Raw genomic sequence first — 24,455 nt, 5'->3', positions numbered from 1 at the left:
TCTCCAGTGCACTAGCTCAATGTGGAAACCCACATAGTATCAATGAAATCTATTTAACTTTTGTCTATTTTTAGTCCGTCCCAATAGCCCCCCGTGTCCGCCCCCAGGGGGATCACCCGCCTTGGGTGTCTCAATTTATGCCGTCTGTTGCCCGTAGGGGCCTTTATTGGTGAGTTTTGCTGCATCTTGTTAATACTCCAATATGCATATGCCTTAGGCAATATAGTTTTATTTTAGATTTCCATGTTACTGTAATTTTGTAATTATATATTTTTTAGATGTTAAGGTTTGACGCCTCCTGAGGAAGCGGCATTGGCCGCGAAACTGAGGTCAACGTCTATACCCACATCACTGTGCCTCTACATATCCATGGGGGTTTCAATTGTCAATTTTAATGTTATTTTTCTATGTATTTCTGCAACAATCACCTTGCTGTTTTTGTTGTAATTGGTATTTGTGTGTTTTGTATAATAAATTCTATTTTTATCAAATGTTCTACTGTATATTTGGGTAACGTGATAGTCCTAACTTCTCCTGGTGATTGAGAGCAATTTTGGAGTAGCCCCTGTTCAATCTCCCTTCCTTCTCTATTCTCCCAACCTCTGTTAATGTCAATTTTGCAGGATATCTTGGTCTGCATATACATGTGGAGAAAAATCTAAATAAAGGGTTGTGAAAAAAGGAATTCATATAGTGAGTACTATTATTACAGCTATTACCCACTTAACAGTTTCCAGAATACAATATTTTTTATAAACAATGGCCCTTTAAATAGCAGCTAAAATTTTAAAAGAGAAGCTTCCATCCTCACATTATTTTCAGGGCATCCCTAAAAGTGGGATGTTCTTTAAATCAAGCAGTGACCACAACTTTACAGTCACATTTTGGCATGCCCTCTTCCAACCACAGGCCTCCCTATCCTCCATCAAATGTGATCAGCGTCCACACTGGCCAGTGGCCAGTGTGAAAAAATGGAGGGATGGAAGGAAGCAGACCAGAGCTCAAACAATAAAAGCTAGGGTTGATATTTCCATAAAGAAGCACCCTTAGATTTTTGAGAATGCGTGTCCTCTGAGGGGAACCCAAAGGTAAGTACTATGGATTTTGAACCATGTTATAAGGTAAGGTAAACCCATCAGTTTAATTTAATTTAAAGCCTAACTCTAGGTTGGGCACTCCTCAGACATCTGACCCTTGCCACTTGCAGAGCTTTTCTCCCCGCCTCACCACATCTTTAAGCCAACTGTCTTCTATCTGGTCACATGATATTTTGTGCCCTCCATTGGTGGATGATCCCAAATGCTGCAGAGAAAGTTGATCAGGTTAAAGTGGTCTGCAGCATTCTTCTTTGAGCCCAGGCCAAATTGAAGATACACCACCAAGTGGTGTGTCCTTGATGCTCTGGGTTAATAGGAAATGGATTGAATGACACTGTGGGTCTTACAATCCAGAAGAGAACCAGCAGGACTGGACAGAACAGGTTCATTTTTATATTCATTTGAAGCTAAATTTGGTCTTCAAACTTTATGATTGAGTTAATTGATTACAACTGAGCTTTGCAAATAAGTTACACACATTCTAAGTGGTATACATACATATTTTATTTCAAAAGCCAACTGCAATTATTTATACTGTATATATCCTTATATGTTTTCGGAAAGCGTAAAAAAATAACTTCTGTATACAGGGTCTACAAGACATAAACTTTACATTTCAAGATGTATAATATACCAAACCTTAGTAGAAAAGCGTAGGGGAATTTAATTTTTTTTTACATATACTACAGTGTTCTCATATTTATTACAGGGTGGCATCTGAATTGTGAAGACTATGTTGGGCATGTTTCAGATAGCATTCATTGATAGTTAACACAAACAGACATGGCTTCCAACATACATACAAATTACATTACAAAGACATAATAACTTAACAAACTACTCCTAAATTGATCTTTAGTGTCCATCACTTCAGTTCAGTTACATACAGCAATGTAATTGTGAGGACAATGGTCAAGACTCCGGCTTTGCTTCTCAAAGAGGGGGCACCATTGTTAGCTGTATCAGTATCTTTCCCAGAAAGAGATGTGTTTAGGTTCGAGGTGCCATTATTCCCAACATTACCATAATGGCTGTTGTTGCCAAAACCTGACCCTGGAGGCGCCATGTTGTGATTAAACCCATCGGTATTGGTATAATTTAGATTGGTATCCATGCCAAAAATTTCTTTTCTGAATTCAGAGGGTAACTTATAAAGATCAAAGTCAGGTAAACTAAATAACAGAGCAGTCAGATTGTGCTGGTTGCCTTTATTTAACTCATTCAATTTTTGGGAGAGGACAGCTACGCTAACATTAGTCATATTGGACAGAACATTAAGAAAATAGCTGTTGTTGGCTAAATTTGAGATATTCCAGTTTGAAGGATGCATGTGGTTGTTATACCCAGTGGTATTATGAAATGTATGGCTCACATTGTTATTGTAGCCGAAAATTGCTGTTTTCAGTGCAGGGGGCAATCGGTTAGGATCAAAGCCAGGGAAACTAGATAATACAGCAGCCAAATTGCCAGGTTTATTCAGATCTACTCCTTTCAATCTTTGAGAGAGTACTGTTGGGCTTAAACCAGTGGCATTGGACAATATATTAATTATATTGTTGTAGTTGTCGGTAGCGGACCCATTTAGTCCTGGTAGCAGATGATAAGAGATGTTGCTTCCTAAATTGCCATAATGACCTGGTATTGCTGGTGGTGGCATATTAGGGTAACTGTTCCAGTATGAACTACTTGAATCGTTTTGATTACCATTTGACTCTCCGTGACTGATTCCCCCCGGCGGCATGAAGATATTTCCATTACTAGTTCCCTCTGCGCCATACATGCTGTAATTACTGTCATAACTATTTCCAGGAAAATATCCCTCAGGTGGCCCATTCATTACTGGTGGTAACATATTAGGGTCATAGTTCCAGTATGAACTACTATTTTCATCTATGGAATTATGGAAATAGCCACCTCCTGTGGTAATGTTAGGATTACTGCCATTGAGAGTGCTGTTAATGTAATGACCTCCAGGGGGCATTATATGTGGGTTATGATGACTACTTGAATTACCCCCGTAATTGCCAAGGTAACTACTATTGCTATGAACATTACCTGTAGACGTTGGATCTGAGCCATTGTGGGTCGATGAATTACTACGAGTAGTGCCATTACCAAGGTAAAGCCCATTTTCTGAGTTTGGTTTTGGGTTAGAATTATTGAAATAGGCACCTCCACTGGTACTGTTAGGATTACTGGAACCAACATAACTATGCCCACTATTATTGAAAGTGCTGTTGTAACCATAGGATCCATTATAGCCTCCAGGGGACAGCATATGTGGGTTATGAACACTGGAATTGCTCCAGTTACTGCCATTGCTGTAGCTATGAACATTATCTGTAGACACTGGTTTTGAGCCACTGCTGGTTCCAACAGAGGAGCCATTATGATTTGCACCAAGAGTGCTGTGGTTGCTACTGGAAGACCCATTATAGCTTCCTCCTGTAGAAGTCATATTTAGGTTACTACTGCTAGAATTGGTCCCATTACTGGATCCATTATTATGTACTGCAGATGGCTTTGAATTTGAAATGAGTCCATTGTTGTGGGTCGAAGAGTTACTAAGATTGGTGTCATTACCATGGTAAAGTCCATTTTCTGTAGAATTATGGTTGCCGACCGGAGGCTTCTGCTCTGAGTTATTAGCAATGCTGGAATTGCCAGACCCGCTTCCATTCCCATAGCCATACCCATTATCTTTTGGCATAGAATGGGAGCCGTTGGTATTTCCATGCCATCCTGGTGGGGAGGACCCTACCAAGACATTGCTTGAATTGCCTCTGTTTTCTCCAGCATGGTATCCCGTTGAGGAGGTAGAATTTCCATGACCATTCACATTACCTGGTAAAGCAGAACTCATGTTATGAACATTAGTGGAATATCCTGAGCTTTGGAATAAGTCATGAGAATTTTGTTGTATCTGTGATGTTACAGGGGACTTTTGAACATTATTAATATTACCAACATAAGCACTGCTAGTGGTCATGGTATAGTTGCCAGACCCAGTGCTTGAAACTGATGAAGCAAAATTTGAGTTAGAAGCATTGTTACCCACTCCTGAATGGCTACTGACCCCTTGGCCATGAGAAACAACGTTATTTGTTGGCACAGCAGAACCAGACCCATTATGACTCTGACTCTGGGTTCTATTAACACCCGGACAAATTCCCCCTGTAAAACTAGAACAATTATATTGACTTGGTGTAGTTTTGTTAGGGATGTTTCCATGTGCCCCGCTGGCTCCATTTTCACCAGATGAGAAGTTGGGTATGTGTTGAATGCTACTAACGTTACTGTTAGTAATATTGCTTGACAACAAAGTTGAATTGCCACCTGGTTTTTGCCCTTGTGGTATTGTACTGTGATTGCTGTTGACTCCTGCAGAGTAGTTGCCAGCACTGTGAATTGTGTAATTATCACTGCTAGAATTATTTCTAAATGTCTCACTACCTGAATAAAGATTACTGTCATAAAATGAAGTTTGGTCCTGTTGAGAAAAATAATCATAGTCTTGCCCTGGGATAATTTGTGTGGTTGAATTTGAATTGGATGAGGCAGAAAAGTTACTGTTCAGCCCATAAGAAGATTCTGATGCATAATCACTGTCCCAAGAGCCCTCAAGACTTGTTGGCTCTTGGGAGGTTGTATTGTTATCATCTTCTACCGAGAAAATTTCAATATTATAGAATGTTTCAGTTTTAATAGCATCGATGGAAACATTCCCGTCTGTAGTTTCCTGATCAGCTGAATCTAGATCATTGTAATCAACTGAATTTTCATTCTGTTGACCTAAGGTATTGGAGCTTGGAGTTTTTGCAGTGGATAGATTCTGGTTGCTTAAAGAGCCTGAAGGTGCGCTGTTCAGGCCATCAGAAAGAGGCGAACTGGCATTAGTCTCACTTCCGTAGCTATTAATGTCCAAAGAACCAAGAAGTTTGGTTGGCCCTTGGGAGGTTGTAGTGAGATTGCTATCATCGTCTGATGAGATATTATCAATAACAGAGAATATATCTATTTCACTAACAGCTACAATAACATTTCCATCTGTAGTTTCTGAATATAGATCACTGTCATCAGTTACATTTTGGTCTGTAGGTGCGCTGTTCAGGCCATCAGAAAGAGGCGAACTGGCATTAGTCTCACTTCCGTAGCTATTATTGTGCAAAGAACCAAGAAGTTTGGTTGGCCCTTGGGAGGTTGTAGTGAGATTGCTATCATCGTCTGATGAGATATTATCAATAACAGAGAATATATCTATTTCGCTAACAGCTACAATAACATTTCCATCTGTAGTTTCTGAATATAGATCACTGTCATCAGTTACATTTTGGTCCTCCTGATCTATGTTATCATAAAGAGTGCCTGGAATTTTTTCAGTGGATGGATTTGCATTGCTTACAGAACCAGGATTGGAGCCATTAAGAGCGTCATAGAGTGAAAAAGTAGGATTAGCACCACTACCCTTGATATCATTGTTCCAAGAGTCACCTTTGATATTTGGTTTACCACCAGGAGTCTTGGCAGAAACAGGGGGGACATCAAGCACAGAAAAAGTGTTAAGCCCCTCATCCTCCATATTATTGTTATTGTTTTCATCATTATTTTTTGGGGATACAAAGGGGGCACCAGAACTATAGTTGTTAAAAGTATGTCCTGTTTTGATGGGGTTGTAAAAGTATTGAGGCTTTTTGACACCACTGTCTTGTCCACTATAGGTAGCTTGAATTTTACGGTCATTTTGGATACCTGTTTCAGGAAAGTAACCGCTGCCTTGGAGAGTGTCCTTTGTGAAGTTATTGTTGCAATGACTTCCATTGCAGCATCGGATTCTTGAACCTCTCAGGTTTGCTAACAATGGCAGGACTAAGCTGTCACACATGTTGGGGGTAGCACAGCCTTTAAGCATAGCGAGTGTTGGCTTACCACCTGGGAAACAAAAACAGTAAGTTGGAAGAGTTTAAAGGAACATAGAACCTGTGCATTTTTTTTAATCAACTTCATTTTAATATATATATATATATATATATATATATATATATATATATATATATATATATATTAGTCAAAACCAGGGGCCTGCAAACTTTCTAAGCAAAGGGCCAATTTACGGTCCTTCAAGCTTTGAGGAGGGGGGGCAAACTATGGCTAGTGGGTATGGAAAATGCCCCAGCATCAGTGCCCCATCATTGCTTTTAATGGGAGAAATGGTGCCCCATTAATGTTTCAGTAGACGGAATGGTGCACCTTCATTCATGTCAGTTGGAGGAATAGGGCCCCAAGGGCCAGATAAGGGCAAGCAAAGGGCCACATCCGGCCCCCAGGCAACAGTTTGGAGACCACTGGTTAAAACCAAGTCAAAAGCTTGGCCATCTTCAACTGAAGAAAATGTGTTGCTAATATCACTTAGTATGCAATACATATTTAAAGTATATGTATAGCCAAATCTTTTTTTTTAGTTTTGGACAGAGAAGGAAATGGTTAAAACCCCTGTCATTTATTTTTTAGTTGTCTGTGTCCCATTGGGAAGATTTCACTTCACTTCCCGTCCTAGAGAAGCAAAAGGAAATGAGAGGAAATCTCTGCAATGTGAGGGAAATTCCCCTCCTAGACAGCTGTCACCAGAATGGGTGTCCAAATATAAAGATTTTTCTCCCTCACTGTACTGGTGGCAACTGTAAAATTTGCCCATCGCATTCTCAGAAGGGTTGAGCCGAACTGCCCTGGGTTCAGTGATCTTCAAGGAATTTTGGATGCCAACCTCAAACCCCTATTGAAATTAATGGGAGCCAAATCTGTCAAATTAAAAATGCCCAATTTCTGGACTAATAAGCAAAGGGTTACCAAAGAAAATAGCATGGCAGGAATGGTATGTCACTCAGTGTAAATCCATCATTCAGTAAGATGCCTGAACCTTTTCCTTCTTGCGGCAGATCCCAACGATAGCCTCTCTGAGCTATATAAGGGAAGGGACGAGAATGCGTAGTGACCTAATTGACTAATAACCATATTTGGGCAGTGATGTCACTCTTATTCCCACCCCTTTGCTTACCTGACCGAGGAATCCCATGGACCCGCACCCGCTTGTTACTTAGGAACCACTGACAGCAGGAAGCTATCATATACAGAAGCAGTATTTCTACTGCTTCTATATGCCATGCTCTGCTCATGCCAAAAAGGGGGTAGAATAGGCAAAGGTTTAGGCATTCATTGGAACACCCAAACAGGCAAAGTTCGGTTCGTACCTAGGTTTGGACTGAAACGCCAACTTATCCCTAATTCTCAGTGACAATAGTCACAGGAAAAATAGGGTAAAAGCAATAAACCCTTCCCTACTCTACCCAAAACTGAAAAAAATTGGCTATACTGTACACTTTAAAGCCGATTTCCAGTTATTTTTTTTTTACCAGCATGGGAAAGTTGTAAAACCTCTGTTTAGTCTTTCCAATGCTGTCGATGATGCCATTGAAAAGTTTTCCCCTAGATGTGCAAAGCTGGTAGAGACATCCCCAAAAAGACTTGCAGCTGTAATTGCAGTGAAAGGTGGTCCTACAAAATATTGACTCTGGGGGGCTGAATACAAATGCACGCCACAATTTTCACATATTTATTTGTAAAAAATTTTTAAAACCATTTATCATTTTCCTTACACTTCACAATTATGTGCCACTTTGTGTTGGTCTATCACATAAAATCCCAATAAAATACATTTACGTTTTTGGTTGTAACATGACAAAATGTGGAAAATTTCAAGGGGTATGAATTCTTTTTCAAGGCACTGTATGTTAAAGTGGAGTTCCACCCAAAAGTGGAACTTCTGCTAATTTGTTTCCTCCCCCCCTCCCATGCCACAATTGGCACCTTTCGGGGTGGAGGGGGGGACAGGATACCTGTCTTTGACAGGTATCCTGTTCCCACTTTCGGGAGCCTTAGCCCCGGATATTGATGTCACCGCTTGGCTCCCTCCTCTTCCCCCTGTCGCCGGGCCAGTAGGAGAGAGGAGCAGAGCCTTGCGCATGCACAGTATTGTTCCTGGCGTGAAGCCATAAGGCTACACTTCTGGGTTTCCTTTACCCGCAATGGAAACATCAGCTGCGGTGCCGACATCTCTGGACTCCAGGACATGTAAGTCCTATTATTAAAAATCAGCAGCTGCAGTATGTGTAGTTGCTGCCTTTTAATTTTTGCAGCGGTGGGCGGACCTCCGCTTTAATGTGATTAAAACTGCATGATGTTAGGTATAAAAGACATAATATCAATGCATTAAACAAGAAACATCGGTAGTGGGTTAGATATAAGCTTTGTAAATCTACCCCTTTCTGTTTCTGTTTGAGGCTTGTAAATTGCAAATGTTCGATAAAAATATTTTAAAAGAAAAAAAAAAATCAGTTGTTGATAGAACTCCCATCAGCACAGCTAATTAATGGCACAAATTTCAAATTTTTTACTAGCTACTCCATCCATACCTTGCATGTTGATTCCTGCAAGTTCATAACAAGATGTTAGGGATCCGTAGCACTGCGTAGTGCTGTTAAGCGGTGAACAGCTTTCATCTTCAATCGTGTTGCAACTTATGCATTCCAAACCATTGGGTGTTTGGTCCGGCTGTTTAAACCCTGGAAAAAATATAAAAACAAATAGCAAACATGAATTTTTGGAAAATTATCATTGTATTCCATCTCATTTCTGTCTTTCTTATTGCTTTAAAAGTTCAAAGACTTCAAATGTGAGCTAAACTATTATAATTCTGTATTTTTTTTTTTAACCATTTAGAGATGAGGTTTGGATTTGCCGTGTCTTGGTTTGCAGTTCATCTACAGGGTTTCGAAATATGTCACTCCTTTTTCTCTGATTTTGGTTCGGAAAACCTTTGAACCCATAATGCTTGTCATGGCCAGCAGGTTTGAAATGGCTAGTAATGGGGGCTTTTGGATATGCCAGCCCCCTCCAGTTAAAAGAGGAGGAGAGGGGTCAGTGGAGATATTGGGTTAGTGTTTTAGAAGATGTTGTAGGGAGAGCATATGGAAAGACTACAAACTGCATAGAAGGGTTTAGATGAGTTTAGGTCCAAACTAGATCAACCCAATTAGCATGAACCCATGAGAAGCTCTCAGCCGATCACATCCCTGCTAACCCAATGGGCTGCTAGAGGGAGATTCCCACCCCACAACTGCACCCAACAAACAACAAAGTGGTGGGGATGCTCATGACATCACTGACCTAATACGGCTACATGGCTACTCCTGGGGCAAGAAGCTGTGGGAGGGAGATTCCCCGCCCCACAGCTGCACCTAACAAAGTGGCAAAGATGTTTGTGACATTATTGACCTAATATGGCCCCTAGCCATATTAGGTCAATGTAATTGACCATATTAGGTCACTGATGTCACAAGCATCACCACCCCTTTGTATATGCCCAGTTTGAATCCAACTCCAAAGTCTCTCAAGATAACAATCTGTGCTGTAACTTCATCCCTGCCCTGGTGAGGTGAGAAATAGCTAATGTCACAGATCACATGACCAGCAGATCAGGGTCTCTGCTAAAACTAAACTATCATTTCGGCATCTGGCAATACCAAAATGAACCAGCTGCTTGGACTTGGAGACACCATATTTTTTACAGCTGAAACATAACACAAAGATAATGTTTTTAAACATTTTAATTGCCGTACCAAGCAGAAGGCACAATAGAGAATATGCTATTAGAGTATCCTTTATCAATTTAGCAACATTCACTTTGTGAAATAGTCAAGAAGAGTGCCAAACATTCGTTCTAAGAATCCTTATCATTTGTTGTTGATAAAAATAAGACAACTGGGAAATAAAAGGTAGCTAACACAGTCCGGGAGGTCAACAATCCCCTTTCATCAAGGTGTAGATGAAAAAAATTACAAAACTTTCTATAGGACCATATCCAAAAACTCCTGAGAAGTGTTTGAAGTTAGAAGTGGAGCAGTAGACGTTTGTTGGAGGTGCTTGTGCGGGACTAGTAGGTCCTGCACCTCCAACTGACGTACGACCCTCTCTCAACTTAGAATACTTCCTAGGAAATTTTGAACAGAGTATTTTAGGAAGCTTGCTGTGACCCCAAAGAAAAACCCATGGAGCACTACTCAAAACACCAGCATAGACTAATCCAGTGACTTCACCGCTGGCAGGAGCCAGCACCCAGTAGGAGCTTGTCTAAGCTCACAATAAAATGTCCAGTGTCAAAGATAGAGCGCAGCACACTGAAGGCAGCCCAGTCCTGAAGTAAAGGAATGGCTTCAGCTTGTCTCCATCGAGGCCACACCTCTCTTATGCATTTCACCCTCCCACAGACTTAATCGTAGAGGTGGGAGTGGCATTGTGCTTTCAGGTTTTTTGCATCATGAGCTTCCTTAAACGAAATCAAATAAAAAACAGCTTAACTATAAAACCTGAAAGCACAATGTCACTCCCACCTTTACAATTAAACCCGTGGGAGGGTGAAATGTGTTAGAGGGGAATGGCCTGGGAGGAAACAGGCTTAAGCCATTCTTTTATTTCAGGACTGGGCTGCCTTCAGTGTGCGGCGTTCTGCCTTTTAAACCCCAATGAAGGAGGATTGTTAACCTTGGAACATGTTGGATACCTTTTATCCCCCTGTGTTCCATTTTTACCACCAATAGAATATGGATTCTCAACACCATTTTTTGGCACTCCTCTTGTCACTTTTACTTAGATTTCTCAGTTATGGAGGCCATTACTCCTTGGAGAGCATATGCATTGTGGTAGAGCTGTCAAGATTAAGTCATTAAACCCAACCAACCCTTTATTGGGCACCTTTCACTTTTACTTGGATAACATTCACATCATTTTCTAAGAATGATGTGTTGGTGTCTCATATTACCTATTTCGCTGTTACAGAAATTCTCATTGCAGCACTTCACAAACACGGAGGACTGCCGACTGGTGTACATCAAGCTCCCAGAACAATTCATCTCTCCACATCCTTTCAAGTTGGTGTTTGTAACGTCACCTTGTGAGGGAAAAAAAAAAGTATTTGCATTATAATTTTTAAAGTTGAGCAAACCCTAATAAGGCCCTTGGTACTCCAACCACTACTCCAAGCAAAACTTTATTCGGACAGAGAGGGAAAGGTTAGGACCTTGGTCAGGTTTCTATTGCTGTTTCTGTGGCCATTGCGTACAGGAATTGAGGCCCTCTCTCCAAAGAGGGCAGAGATAGTAGTAATCTTTTATTTTTTTTAAAAAAGAAGAGTGGTACAACATGTGAAGCGATGTCAGGCTTCCATCCCCATCTTCTCATTTTCTTCGTGGTTACCAAGACAGGAAGTAAGGAGAACACTTCTCAACAGATTGAACTAAAAACCCAGAATTGAAGCACCACACCATAATAATAATAAGTTAAGATGCAACTCTACTTCAAAGACAATTTTCCAGGCTATACTCCCTGTTCATAAGGGCTTGAAGGAAATTAAACAATGTACTCATGACTCAAAGATCAATATATAATTGGTGTTATGACAGCGGATTGTTTTTCACAGCATCCATCAGCAGCTGGTTTAAGCAGGCTGCTTAAACCAAATGTTTATAGATTCTGCAAAAACCCATCCACTGCATGGGCAGTGCATTGGCTGCATGGGCAATGCTTCTTTTGCCAGACCATTATTAAAACACAAAACTTCTCATAAGATTATTTGTGCATTTATATTATTTTATGCCAGTTATTTCCCTGTAAAAGCTCCCCCTTGTGTAGACATCCAAAAGCTCCTACTTCTGCTGGGTGCCGCCATCTTGGATGCGATGTCAGCAGCCTCAGCAGACTTAGAGCTCTGACACTTCATAGTACCCCATTTTGCTTCCCCCTTGGCAGTTACATGAAAATTTATAGAAATAAGAGGGGCAGAGGAGCTGGGCCAGTACAAAGAGTAATAAGACACTCCCAGAAGAGGAGAGGGCTATCACACAGGAAGTGGGGTTGTGCTAGGAAATTGACTCTCCGAAGTTGTCAGGTTTCCTAGTAAGTTCAAAGGTACAGTGCAAGAGAATAAAATTTAATTTATGAAACACAAAACACTACAAAGCATTTAACCACTTGCTTACTGGGCACTTAAACCCCCATTCCTGCCCAGGCCAATTTTCAGCATTCAGCGCGGTCACTCTTTTAATGACAACTTCGCGGTCATGCAACACTGGTGGGCACTGAGAGGTGGCACTGATGGGTGGCACTGATAGGAAATGATAGGTGTCACTGATGGGCGGCACTGAAGGACACTGATGGGTGGTACTGAAAGGCACTGATAGGTGGCACTAATAGGCGGCACTGATAGGTTCTACTGATAGGTGGCACTGATGGGCACTGGTAGGTGACACTGATAGGCAGCACTGATAAGTGGCACTGATGATGAGGCACTGATGGGCACTGGTTGGCAGCATTGATGGGCACTAATAGGTGGCACTGGTGGGCACTAATAGGTGGCACTAGTGGGCACTGGTAGGCAGCACTTTTATGCACCTGTAGGTGGCACTGGTGGGCACTGGCAGGTGGCACTGGAGGACACTGCATAGCAGCAGTGCCTCTCCCTGTTCGGGACCGATGTCCCTCTGTCAGAAGCCGGTTATTGGCTTTTTTTTCCCTTCACGCTGTTAGCGTGAGGGAAAAAAAAGTTGATTACCGATCTTCTGTTTACATCACATGATCAGCTGTCATTGGCTGACAGCTGATCACGTGGTAAGGGGCCGGGATCTGTGATCAGCAGGGGGTGCGCAGGCAGCTCATGCACGGGAGGACGTCTATTGACGCACTCCCGGCAATTAAGGCCCGTGCTGTAGCCGTTATTCAGCTATAGCATGGGCGGGAGGTGGTTTAAATACTCAATTTTTCTGTGATTTTATCTGCTTTTTTAAGTTTTCATTTTAGACTTAGATATTGTAGGGAATGGTTCAGACCACTGGCAATTTTTTTCGTTGCTTTCTGTATCCTATCGGGGAGCTTTTCCTTCGCTTCCTGTCCTAGAGACACAAGAGGAGATCCCGCCAAAGTGAGGGGATATCCCATCTTAGACATTTGTCACCAGAACAGGTTTCCCCATTGTGAGATTTGCCTTTTTCTCTTTTTCCAGTACTAGCTCTAAAACTGTGGCTCTCCCATCACTTTCTTTACCACAGTCAATGGACACCAGGACCAACAGTGAGGTTAAACCTTTCTATGCAAAAAATGTTTTGAAAGTTTTGGCTTTACATACACTTTAAGATCTTGAAACATGCATTCAACCATAGCACACAGATTATTGATCAGGCCCTGAATTAACGAAGAGAGAAAAAGGAGTCTAGCACAGCAGCTAGGCTTGCCATTTCCCAATAATTGTATGATGCTTACCAGTGGCGGAACTACCAGGGTCGCAAAGATCGCACTTGCAACCAAGCCCTGGCATTCTGCCATCATGGGGGGGGGGGCCCAAAACGACAAGAATGGGACCCGCTGCAGAACTGCTGTGACCCCAAAGACATGTGACTTGCTTGTGATTTCCTTGTGACTTCCTTGTCGCTTGCTTGTGACTTTTGTGATTTAACATTGCTGTCTATGGCATTAAAATCGCACCAAAGTCACTGAAACGTAGTGCAGGAACCTTTTTTCTTGTTGCTGCGACTTGAGTTGCGTTGAGACCCATTGAAGTGAATGGGTTTTGACTTGTCATGTGACTTTATGTGTTGTAAGTCGCATAAGACGCAGCAGTGTGAACAGGGGCTTATGAAGGGCCCAGCAATGGGCATAAAGTGCCCTGGGATCAGTGGGAAGGGCCCCAGGACTCATGGAAAGAGCCCTGGGAGTCAGGGGGCCCTTCATGGCTTTATGCACCAGGGTTCTGAAGGTTCTAGTTAAGCCTTTGATGCTTACCGAGATTTCCAAGCACAAAAATATCCAGACACTTGTCCTGTTGTCCACGGCATTTCAAGTTACTTATAGTGTCACTGTTGCAGTCTTTTCCAGATGATATACATGAGTAGCAGTTCAAGTCATTTTCTTTGGCCTCAGGCACTGGAGGAAAAAAATAATATTGAATAAATGCATAAATAGCCAAAACATTTGATAAGGGGGACTCTACACATATTTAAAATCAAAATCTTTTTTTGTGCTTGCATCTTGGGATATCTTACCCAGAATGCAATGCTGTGATGAATCGGATAGGTTTGCCTGGTAATCACAACCACATAAAGAAAAGGAAAACTTCCTATTGTGTCTACAGTACAAGACATAAGCGGAAATACTGTATCTCAAATGGGACACAGATGGCAATAAAAAGCCAGACAGGGGCTTTATCCACAAAGTAAAATAAAATAAAAAATTGACTTTAGATGCACTTTGGCCCTTTCCTATCTGTTATCTGTTTATTGTCTTTGCCCAGCACTATGTCCCCTGCTGGAGACACATTAATAAAAGTTCTCCCCTTTGAGAGCCAACCACTGACATTTTTCATGGTTGCTGTCTCTTAATCCTGGCTGTCACTGATGCCTGGCAACCAATCAGAGTTTTTCCTAAACGTGTGATCACTACTTCGGCTATGTCCTATGTAATTGTTAGATACCTCTGGCTTATTAAGTGTAGATTAAAGTTTATGTCAAGTTTTGGTTAAAATGGGGAATGATCTGTCGGGGCTCCATTAGAGTGATTTATTCTTTCTTCCTTCCTGTTGACAACTATTTCACAAGACATTAAGTGAGCGAAATTCTGAAACGGCAATGAATACAGCAAAAAAAAACTGACAGGGGTAATACTCTCCCTCTACTCTACTAAACAAAAACATTTGTATTTCTGTCTGTGTCTCTGTTGAAGAGTTTCTCTTATTTCCTGTCCTATAAAACATTGTCACCAAAACAGGAAGTGACAATGGATCTCTCTTATCGATCTCCAATTAGCAATTAAAAACCTGTCAGGGATTCTAACCCATCCCTAACCTATCCAAAACCAAAAACCACACACTTTAAGAGGAAAAAAGGAGAAACGAGGAACTGGAATCAAACTATCAGTAGATCAATTAGATTATCGTGGGGTGACTGCTAAGACTGGTAAGACTGCTCTCAACTAAAATGGAGCTCCTTTTACAAGAATACCTAGAGTTTAGAGTTCAAGATCCATGTGTACAAAAGTCTAATGAGGGAACTAGTCAATGGTCTTGAATTCATAGACTTTTTGTTTGACATTCCCATTAGACTTTGTAAATGAGGATATATTTTAATTAGGTCAATGCTGTAATAAAGCCTTTCTCAGTCAAGGTTCCTCCAAAGGTTGTTTTAACACCAAGCAACTTCTGCCACTTAGATGAGCAACCACTGACATCAATAATTACAAGTAGAAACTAGGCACTGGATTCAATTTACGGTGGAGCAATCAGATTATGGTATGGCGCAGTGACATTACTAAGGCTGCTCTCAACGATAATGGAGCTCCTTTTAAAAGGATACCCAGAGTTGAAGATCCATGTTTACAAATTCTAATAAGGGAGCCAGTCAATCGTCTTGGACTCATAGACGTTTTCTTTGACTTTGTACATAAGGATAGACTTTAATTAGGTCAACGCTGTAGTGCAGCCTTTCCCAACCAGGGTTCCGTAGAACTCTTGGGTTCCTCCAGAGGTTGCTAGGTGTGCCTTAAACACTAAGCTACGTCTGCCACTTAGACAAGCAACCACTGACATCAGTGATTACAAATAGAAACAAGGCACTGGATTCAGCTTATCAGTGGATTGATCAGAATATGTTAGGGCCCAGTGGCACTGGTAAGGCTTCTGTCAATGAAAATGGAGCCCTTTTTACAAGGAGACCCAGAGCTTAAGAGCCACCTCTACAAAGTCTAATGAGAGAGCCAGCCAAAGGCCTTGGACTCATGAGGGATTTTTATTAAAACTGGAGCACTCAGAATCTGGTGCACTGTGCATGGTAGCCAATCAGCTTCTAATGTCAGCTTGCTCAATTTATCTTTGACAATAAAACCTGGAAGCTGATTGGTTTCTATCAGAGCTGCACCAGATATTGCATGCGCCAATTTTAGTAAATCTCCCCCATAGACTTTTTGTTTGGCTCTCTCACTAGGCTTTGTACATGAGAATAGACTTTAATTAGATCAATGCTGTAATGCAGCCTTTCTCAATCAAGTTTCCGTGGAATCCTTAAATTCCTCCAGAGGTTGTTAGGGGTTCCTTGAGCAATGAAGAACTTCTGCTTCTTAGATAAGTAACCACTGACACCAATTATTTTAACTACCTGTAGGGGGGTAATTCTTCCCAATGACCACAAGAGTAATGCCCCGTACACATGAGCGAAAATTCTGCCAGCAAAAGTCCAATGAGAGCTTTTGGTCCGAAAATGCGACCGTGTGTATGTTCCATCGGGCTTTTGCTGGCGGAATTCCAGCCAGCAAAAGATTGAGAGCATGTTCTCAATTTTTTGGTCTCAAAAAAGTTCCGATCGTCTGTACCAATTTTGACGCGCAAAATTCCACAGTAATGTACCATGAGCTGTAGATAAAGATTTATAAACAGCGGTTCCCTGAACCTGGAAAGTTTTTTCAAGGGTTCCTCCATGTTCAAAAAGTTGAGAAAGGATGCTATAGTGTAACCAAGAAGAGATCATGAATGAAATGAAGAAGACATACTTTATCCATGTCCATTTGTCAGACAAAGCCCTGTGTGAAGGTCAAAGGGGCCCTTTATCACCTTAATTCGAAAGAGATCTTTGATAGTCAGATTACAACCACCACGACATAGCTTTGTACAAACTTTCCGGCCCACAGTTTTGCGCATAATTGTTGTACCATGGTCAATTTGGCCATATGAATGAGACTCAACTGAACAACATGCTATTACCTTGGATGGTTTCTTTGTTACAAAGATCCGTGTCACATGTATTCTCTTCAAGGGTCAGTTTGACTATTGCACTAGGTGATAGCGATATGTTTCTGTGGGGTGTCTTGGAACTGACACAGCCCTTAAGGACTGAATTTTCTTTAAAAGGAACTTCAAGGGAAATAAAAATAAGAATTACACAATTACACACAACACACAATTACACACAACATCTTAAACACAATCAAAGAGTAGGTCTACTTTTGTTGAGAAAGAAAATCCCCCCCCCCCCCCCCCCTTAGGTGATCAATGTACGTTGCTAACAAACTTTGTTGCAGATTCCTACCTGTTCCTGCCCTGAAGAAAAAAGCTGTTTATTGTTCTGTAGAATTAATCCGAATGGGAGTGACTTTTTTTTCATTATTAATTAGCTGATGCACATGCAGTGTTCTGATGAGAAAAGTTCCAGTGACTGCATCCCTTTAGAAGTTAACCCTTTGGGAGTATCTTGACAAAAATGACATTTTTGTGGCAGGGGATGCCTAAAATCTGACCTGTATCTTAGTGCAGACTTCTGGGAAAATGAGTGAGCCAATCACACAAGCAGGAAATGACATTTCTGGGGGGTGTTCTGTATACCATCTGTGCACAGAATGCCTCCAGGTTGCCATATTGCATTATATTTGCAGAAAATTACAGAGCTGCAGATTGCAAAGGAAAGGGCATTTTTAATAACTTTCAATTAAAATATGACCTGTAAAGCAATTGTATATGCTGTACTTTTTTTTTTTACTATGTTTTTTTCCCAACGAAAATGGAGTTACACTTTAATGATTGGTAGACTACAATATATTATTTTTTGGGTTTTTTGTGTTTAAAGGGGTTGTAAACACAGCAGAACTTCAGTTATTTTTTCATCTTCCCATCTATTAAATCTTCTGTCCTTGTTGTTTTAACTTTGGATGGCAAATTATTTTTTTTTTCCAGCAAATATCTTATACAGCCCACTTTCTGTTTCTTGTCTGGTAATGACATCGTGCACAACTCTCTCTCTCACGCTTGTGAGAGTTTGCCAGGAAGGGAGGGGGATGAGTCATAAGAGGGCCAATGAGAGCTGCAGAGCTGGAGGTGTGCCTCTGTGTGTCTGTGTAAATCCAGGAAGTGAACAGGCAGCAGCTTCAGCTGCCCACGGTTAAAATGGCTGCAGCCAGACTGAGTGGAGGGAGATTCCTGCAGTATATTTGGCAAGTACAGAATCACAGTATATATAAAATAATATGCAAAGTGGTTGGAGGGAAGCTTCAGAATGACAAAGATGTTTTGATTACAAATTATGTGAGAAGACTGCAGTTCCTCTTTAATATAAATTTAATGAAGCGACTGGCCTCAGATGATACAAAGAAATGAAACAAATCCTACATAAGCTGTATCTGTTTATCCACAGTCTTCTCTACATCCATTCAAAGTGCAGAATTTATACAGCTTTTCTGAGATTTCAGAAAACAGGGGGCGGGAGCTGGAATGACACACTGCAGAGCTCAAGAAGGAGAGCTTTGAGAGCTGATTGGAGGGAAGATACACATCCCCCTATCACACAGGAACAAAGCTGAGGCTGTCAATCACAGGCTGTGTGATGGAGCTCCCTCCCGCAGCCTTTTTTCTCTTGGTGTCATGAAAACAGAAGTTAGAAGTGATTCATGCAGATAGCAGAGGAATGAGGCAGCAGACAAAAATGACACTTAGCGCTCTGGATTGAGACAAGTACACACTATAGAGGGATATGCTTTGTTCATGTTTCATGTCCAAGGTTTACAGCCACTTTAATCCCGATGTAGCTTCTTGGTTTTATTTTTACCTGTCTAGATTATACTTGAGGTTTTTAAATCTATTATAAATAACACTGGAGACTCACAAGACTTCACCACCATAAGGGAGCTTCCACATGTGTCATTGCTCCCGGGACATGTGACTTCTTTTAATTTGCATTCCTTTAGAGTTCCCAAGCAGGAGTGGCACTTCAGGGCCTTGGCTAAATAAGAGAGAGAAAAAAGGACAGGATGTTTTATTGGTCTAAGAAAAGAAATCTGTAAAATAAAAATATGTATTAAATACTGGCTATAGGTGTACAATTATACCATGGGGCCATGGAGATCTAATTATTACCCTCCAACTGTCCTTCAACATATGGAGGGGAAACTGACATTTATAATACTTTCCCCAGTTCTTTACTCCAGTTGTGTCATTGGAATAAAATGTCATTGCAAAGATGGTTCAAGTTGAATTCTCTGGGAAACAACTGATTTTGGACATTTGCTACATAATAATAATAAGTGACCTCTAATGATGGGTGCCCTATGTGGGGATGGTGACGGTTTAGGTAAAACCCAGACTCTTCTGTAAGCACCGAAATTCCAATGCTGAGACTGCCAGTTCCGACTCTCATACAGTGAATGACAATGGCTCTTCTCCATCTTCCTCTCCCCTCATCCCTTCACTTAGACCTCATGTGCACTGCTGCTGGTAAACGGAGGTTCAGAGGCAGTTGGATGCTTTTTTCAGCTGCCCCTGATCCAATGTTATCTTATGTGTACATGTACACAGGTTCGTTTAATGTAGTTTTTAGGCAGTTGCATTTAGAGGCTTTTCTTTGAAGGCAAAAAGATGGGTTCAGATATCGACGTTTCTGACGTTTCAGACGCCCAACGCAGCTAAACGCGGTACCAGCATTTAGCCGCGTTTTCGTTTAGAAACGTTTTTAAAGGTGCCCAATTTTTTTTACATTACAAAACTTAAAGATGATAGCAAATGATGAAAAACCACTAAAAAAAATATTTTAAAAACTTGTAATTGCTTGAAATGCTTTATAGACCATTTATATACCCCTAATGAGCCCATGAACCAATCCAATACACCACTACCATTGCTGTTAGCCAAAGTAGAATTGGAATTTGACCTATATGTTGTTAGATTTCAACCAGATTACCCCACCATTGAGCTTCACCCCCGACTTGATCAAACATAATTGCATTAAATTTAATATCTGGCTTTTTTAATTGCATTTTTCCCTCATGTTAAATTCTAGGTAGCTTCGATAATGATTAGGGTTAGGGTTTTCCCCTTTAAGAACAAGTTACAAGAACAAGAACAAGTTTAGGGTTATGGTAAGGGCTATGGTTTTCTGTTAGGGTTAGGGTTAAGTTTACGGTTAGGATTTAGGGTTTCCCATTAGGGTTAGGGGGTTATGGTTAGGGATAGGGTTTTCCCCTTGAAGAACAAGTTTAGGGTTAGGGTTTCCGGTTAGGGTTAGGGTTAAGTTTCCGGTTAGGAGTTAGGGTTAGGGTTTCCCATTAGGGTTAGGGGGTTATGGTTAGGGTTTTCCCCTTCAAGAACAAGTTACAAGAACAAGTTTAGGGTTATGGTAAGGGCTATGGTTTCCTGTTAGGGTTAAGTTTCTGGTTAGGGTTTCCCACTAGGGTTAGGGGGTTATGGTTAGGGATAGGGTTTTCCCCTTGAAGAACAAGTTTAGGGTTAGGGTTTCCTGTTAGGGTTAGGGTTAAGTTTCCGGTTAGGGTTAGGGTTTCCCATTAGGGTTAGGGGGTTATGGTTTTCCCCTTGAAGAACAAGTTTAGGGTTAGGGTTTAGGGTTTCCGGTTAGGGTTAGGATTAGGGTTTCCCATTAGGATTAGGCGGTTATGGTTAGGGTTTTCCCCTTGAAGAACAAGTTTAGGGTTAGGGTTTCCGGTTAGGGTTAGGGTTAAGTTTCCGGTTAGGAGTTAGGGTTAGGGTTTCCCATTAGGGTTAGGGGGTTATGCTTAGGGTTAGGGTTTTCCCCTTGAAGAACAAGTTTAGGGTTAAGGTTAGGGTTTCCGGTTAGGGTTAGGATTAGGGTTTCCCATTAGAGTTAGGATTAGGGTTTTCCAATAGGATTAGGCGGTTATGGTTAGGGTTTTCCCTTTATAGAACAAGTTAGGGTTAGGGTTTCCGGTTAGGGTTAGGGATTCCTATGACGGTTAGGGGGTTATGGTTAGGGTTAGGGTTCTCCCCTTGAAGAACAAGTTTAGGGTTAGGGTTTCCGGTTAGGGTTAGGATTAGGGTTTCTGGTCCTCACACGCGATTTCCAACGTCTTTCCAGCCTCATCAACAGCAACGTCAGGAGCATTTCCTCATATATGCTCATTATGGTATCCATAGTAAAAGCACCGAAATTGAGGTAGATACAAGTACACTGCTGCTCTCTCAGCTGCTGCTACTCACTCTGGTCTCACAGAATGGCTGAAATAGTTAAAAAATACTGTTTGGCCTTTGGGAGGGTTCTATGATGTTATCTTAAATAAACGCTCCTAGACGCAAACGCGGCAAAACGCTGCAAAAAGTGGCATGCAAATGCGGCTAAACGGGTGCTTTTAAATGACGATTCCAAGCTGTCATGACACATGACAAAATGTGGAACATTTCAAGGGGTATGAATAATTTTTCACGGCACTGTATGTGCAATTTTAGTGATTGGGTTTAGCTCCACCTTCAATTTGCTTTCGATTGGCATAGCCCAATAAATCAAAGAGCTCATTTAAACACTTTGAAATGGGTAAGATATTTTTCTTGCAGGTATAATATCAGGAGAGTCATGTTTTGTTGCTATAAAACAGCCCCAGCCCTGATAGTACTAATAATAACAATAATTATAGTCTGAGATAACGATCACTTTCTCCCGCGCCATCCTTCATCCAGGATTGTGACCGATCCTTCCTATTTTACTGCACACCCGCCCTGTCTTCACCACCTGCACCCATATGTTAGTCACCTGTCCCCTTCCTGTATTTATGTGCATGCATTTATATATACATATAAAATATTCATTCCAGGCTTTTCCCATCCTGCCCATCAAATGCTAGTTATTATTTACAATTTAAATAATGAGTAGTCCACCTACTCGCCCATTGTATTCCTGATACTCCCAGCTCAATTTTCCAGGGCTGAGGTTATGCAGTTTACATAATCATAAAACATAAAGCTGAACTCCAGCTTTTAATACACTTTACATAGCTGAAGTTGTGAATTTATGGTATTTATTTGATTTGCAATAAGCTCTTTATTTGGGACTTTCCTGGACTGCAACACACTGGTTTATTTATGTTTTTATCAAGTTTATACACATATGAATTGATGGCATTTATTTGATTTGATTTAGTTATCACTTTTGATTGGGACTTTCGTGGATTATATCACACTTGTTAAATTATGATTTATAGTATTTTTGTATGAGCACGGCTTGTCTTCTTATATAACTTTTGACAATTATTTCGCTTTTTAAGCTTGAAGGCACGCAGGTTGTGATATTTAATCTTATGCAGGGGTTTATTATTACTTATAGCTTCTAACTTCAGCTTGTTCAATTAAGCTTTGATAATAAAACCTGGAAGCTGGTTGGTTTCTACGCACAGCTGCACCAGATTTTGCACTCTCCAGTTTTAGTAAATCCCCCCCAAAAAGTTTTCAAAAACATCCTTCCTTATATTTTCATTTTTTATCTTAGTCCGCCCTTTGAGGTCTCTACCAAGATCATATCCAGCATGAAAGTCAAATGCCCTTCATTTCCTCACCCAGAGAAAGAAAAGGAAGTGAGATGATGTCTCTCCAAAGTAAAAGGAAAATTCCTCACTGAAATAGGTATCCTCTTTTGGTGGCTTTCCTCTTACCTTCTGTTTCTGTGACCAATGTCAAATTTTGGATCACTTTCTCAGGAACAATGGTCAACAGGACAAATAGGGAGGGTGGATTTCCCCAGTAGAGACATAACAATAACAACCCAATGTTTTAACACCTACCCACATCTAGAGCTTTTTTTTTTTAAGCAGACCCTCCATTGTCAATGGCAAATGGGAGGTCTAATTTTTGCCAGCCCTCTGCACCCCCACCACCACCAATAAAAAATAGCTTAAAAAATTAAAAAAAGCTATTTGTTTTCAAACTGTATACCCTCCCAAAAAAAACAAAAAAAACAAATACTTACCTTACAGCTGACCTCTAATGCTTCTGGGAGCATCGCCATGCCTCCATGAGCTAAAAATCCCACAGAATGCACTCGTCCAATGGACTAAAGAGCATTCTCATGGGATTTGATATGATGCTAGAAACACTGCAGTAAAGGACCTAGACCCATTGAAGTGAAAATGCTAGACCCGTTATGGAACATAAGGCATTAGACCCATTGCATTAACATGCTAGAGCCATTGCAGTAAAAGCACTAGACCCATTACAGTAAAGACACTAGACCCATTGCTGTGAAAAGTCTAGACACATTATGGGAAAGGCACTACACCCATTGCAATAACACGCTAGACCCATTGCAGTGAACACACTAGACCCATTAAAGAAAAAGTGTTAGACCCATTGCATTAACAGGCTAGACCCATTGTAGTAGAGGTGGTAGACCCATTGCAGTGAACATGCTAGACCCACTACAGAAAAGGCCCTAGACCCATTACAGTAAAGACACTAGACCCATTGCTGTGAAAAGTCTAGACACATTATGGGAAAGGCACTACACCCATTGCAATAACACGCTAGACCCATTGCAGTGAACACACTAGACCCATTAAAGAAAAAGTGTTAGACCCATTGCATTAACAGGCTAGACCCATTGTAGTAGAGGTGGTAGACCCATTGCAGTGAACATGCTAGACCCACTACAGAAAAGGCCCTAGACCCATTGCAGTGAATACACTAGACCCATTACAGAAAAGACACTAGACCCATTGCAGTGAATATGCTAGACCCATTACAGAAAAAGTGCTAGACCCATTGCATTAACATGCTAGATCCATTGCAGTAAAGGTGCTAAACCCATGGCACTGAATACACTAGACCGATTACAAAAAAGGCATTAGACCCATTGCAGTGAACATGTTAGGCCCATTACAGAAAAGTGCTTGACCTATTGCATTAGCATGCTAGACCCATTACAGAAAAGGTGATAGACCCATTGCAGTAAACACAATCTATATTTTGTTCTGATTTTAGCATGCTAGGAAATCTGCAATACATGTTAATAATTCTGCAGTACAGCAGAGAATCATTGGTTCTTACCTGGGACAATGAAAACCAGAAGACAGAGCAATAAGAGGCCCCTCACCGCTACGTATGTAGCCATCTTCTGCATGCCCATGATAGCAAGAACCAGGGCACAAAATGATGCTTAAATATATATGGCATCAGTTTTCATCATATATGAGAAACGCCTATGAGTTCCTCCCCTTCATCTCTTAGGATGAGTAACACACAAAAACCAGCACAAGGAGTAATTAATATTTTGGGAGACAGAGAATGATTATGTACATGGAAACTACCACAAACAATCCCAGGGCAATGAACATGTGTGAGTTGTATCTGTACCTTTACAGAACAATGCTGAGGTCAATGAAAAGAAGAATAGTGCTTCAAAATAGGAAGTGAATAAAATCAATAAATTCAATGGTTTTGGGTTATGCCCATACTAGGGATGGATGTAGAAGAACTTGCTGTCTCAGCCCCGT

At 41.0% G+C, this 24,455-nt stretch overlaps 1 protein-coding gene across 2 annotated transcripts; it reads right to left on the bottom strand.

Moving 5' to 3' along the window:
• Positions 1 to 1,576: 1,576 nt before the first annotated feature.
• Positions 1,577 to 24,165, bottom strand: LOC141110539 (uncharacterized). Of its 2 annotated transcripts, XM_073601931.1 has the most exons (8): positions 24,010 to 24,165; positions 18,836 to 18,952; positions 16,945 to 17,094; positions 13,980 to 14,120; positions 10,969 to 11,097; positions 8,564 to 8,713; positions 5,847 to 6,026; positions 1,577 to 3,941 (listed from the first exon to the last, which is right to left on the bottom strand). In XM_073601931.1, the coding sequence occupies exons 1-8, from the start codon at positions 24,086 to 24,088 to the stop codon at positions 1,963 to 1,965; spliced, it is 2,925 nt and encodes a 974-aa protein (XP_073458032.1). In that variant the 5' UTR covers positions 24,089 to 24,165; the 3' UTR covers positions 1,577 to 1,962. The 2 variants fall into 2 exon arrangements, with proteins under 2 accessions (XP_073458032.1, XP_073458030.1); XM_073601929.1 differs by having other exon boundaries at positions 1,577 to 6,026.
• Positions 24,166 to 24,455: the final 290 nt, after the last annotated feature.

The sequence above is a fragment of the Aquarana catesbeiana genome, linkage group LG10, assembly GCF_042186555.1.
Source record: "Aquarana catesbeiana isolate 2022-GZ linkage group LG10, ASM4218655v1, whole genome shotgun sequence".
In the NCBI taxonomy this organism is placed as follows: domain Eukaryota; kingdom Metazoa; phylum Chordata; class Amphibia; order Anura; family Ranidae; genus Aquarana; species Aquarana catesbeiana.
Note: the sequence above shows the minus strand (reverse complement) of the source record. Positions and strands in the feature narration are given on the sequence as shown.

Coding starts and splice junctions, on each gene's coding strand:
- LOC141110539 (XM_073601929.1), bottom strand. CDS start 24,088: ATGGGCATGCAGAAGATGGCTACATACGTAGCGGTGAGGGGCCTCTTA. Junction 17,095..18,835: donor CCTTATGGTGGTGAAGTCTT/GTGAGTCTCCAG, acceptor TTTCCCTTGAAG/TTCCTTTTAAAGAAAATTCA. Junction 8,714..10,968: donor TTTCTGTAACAGCGAAATAG/GTAATATGAGAC, acceptor TATTTTTTCCAG/GGTTTAAACAGCCGGACCAA.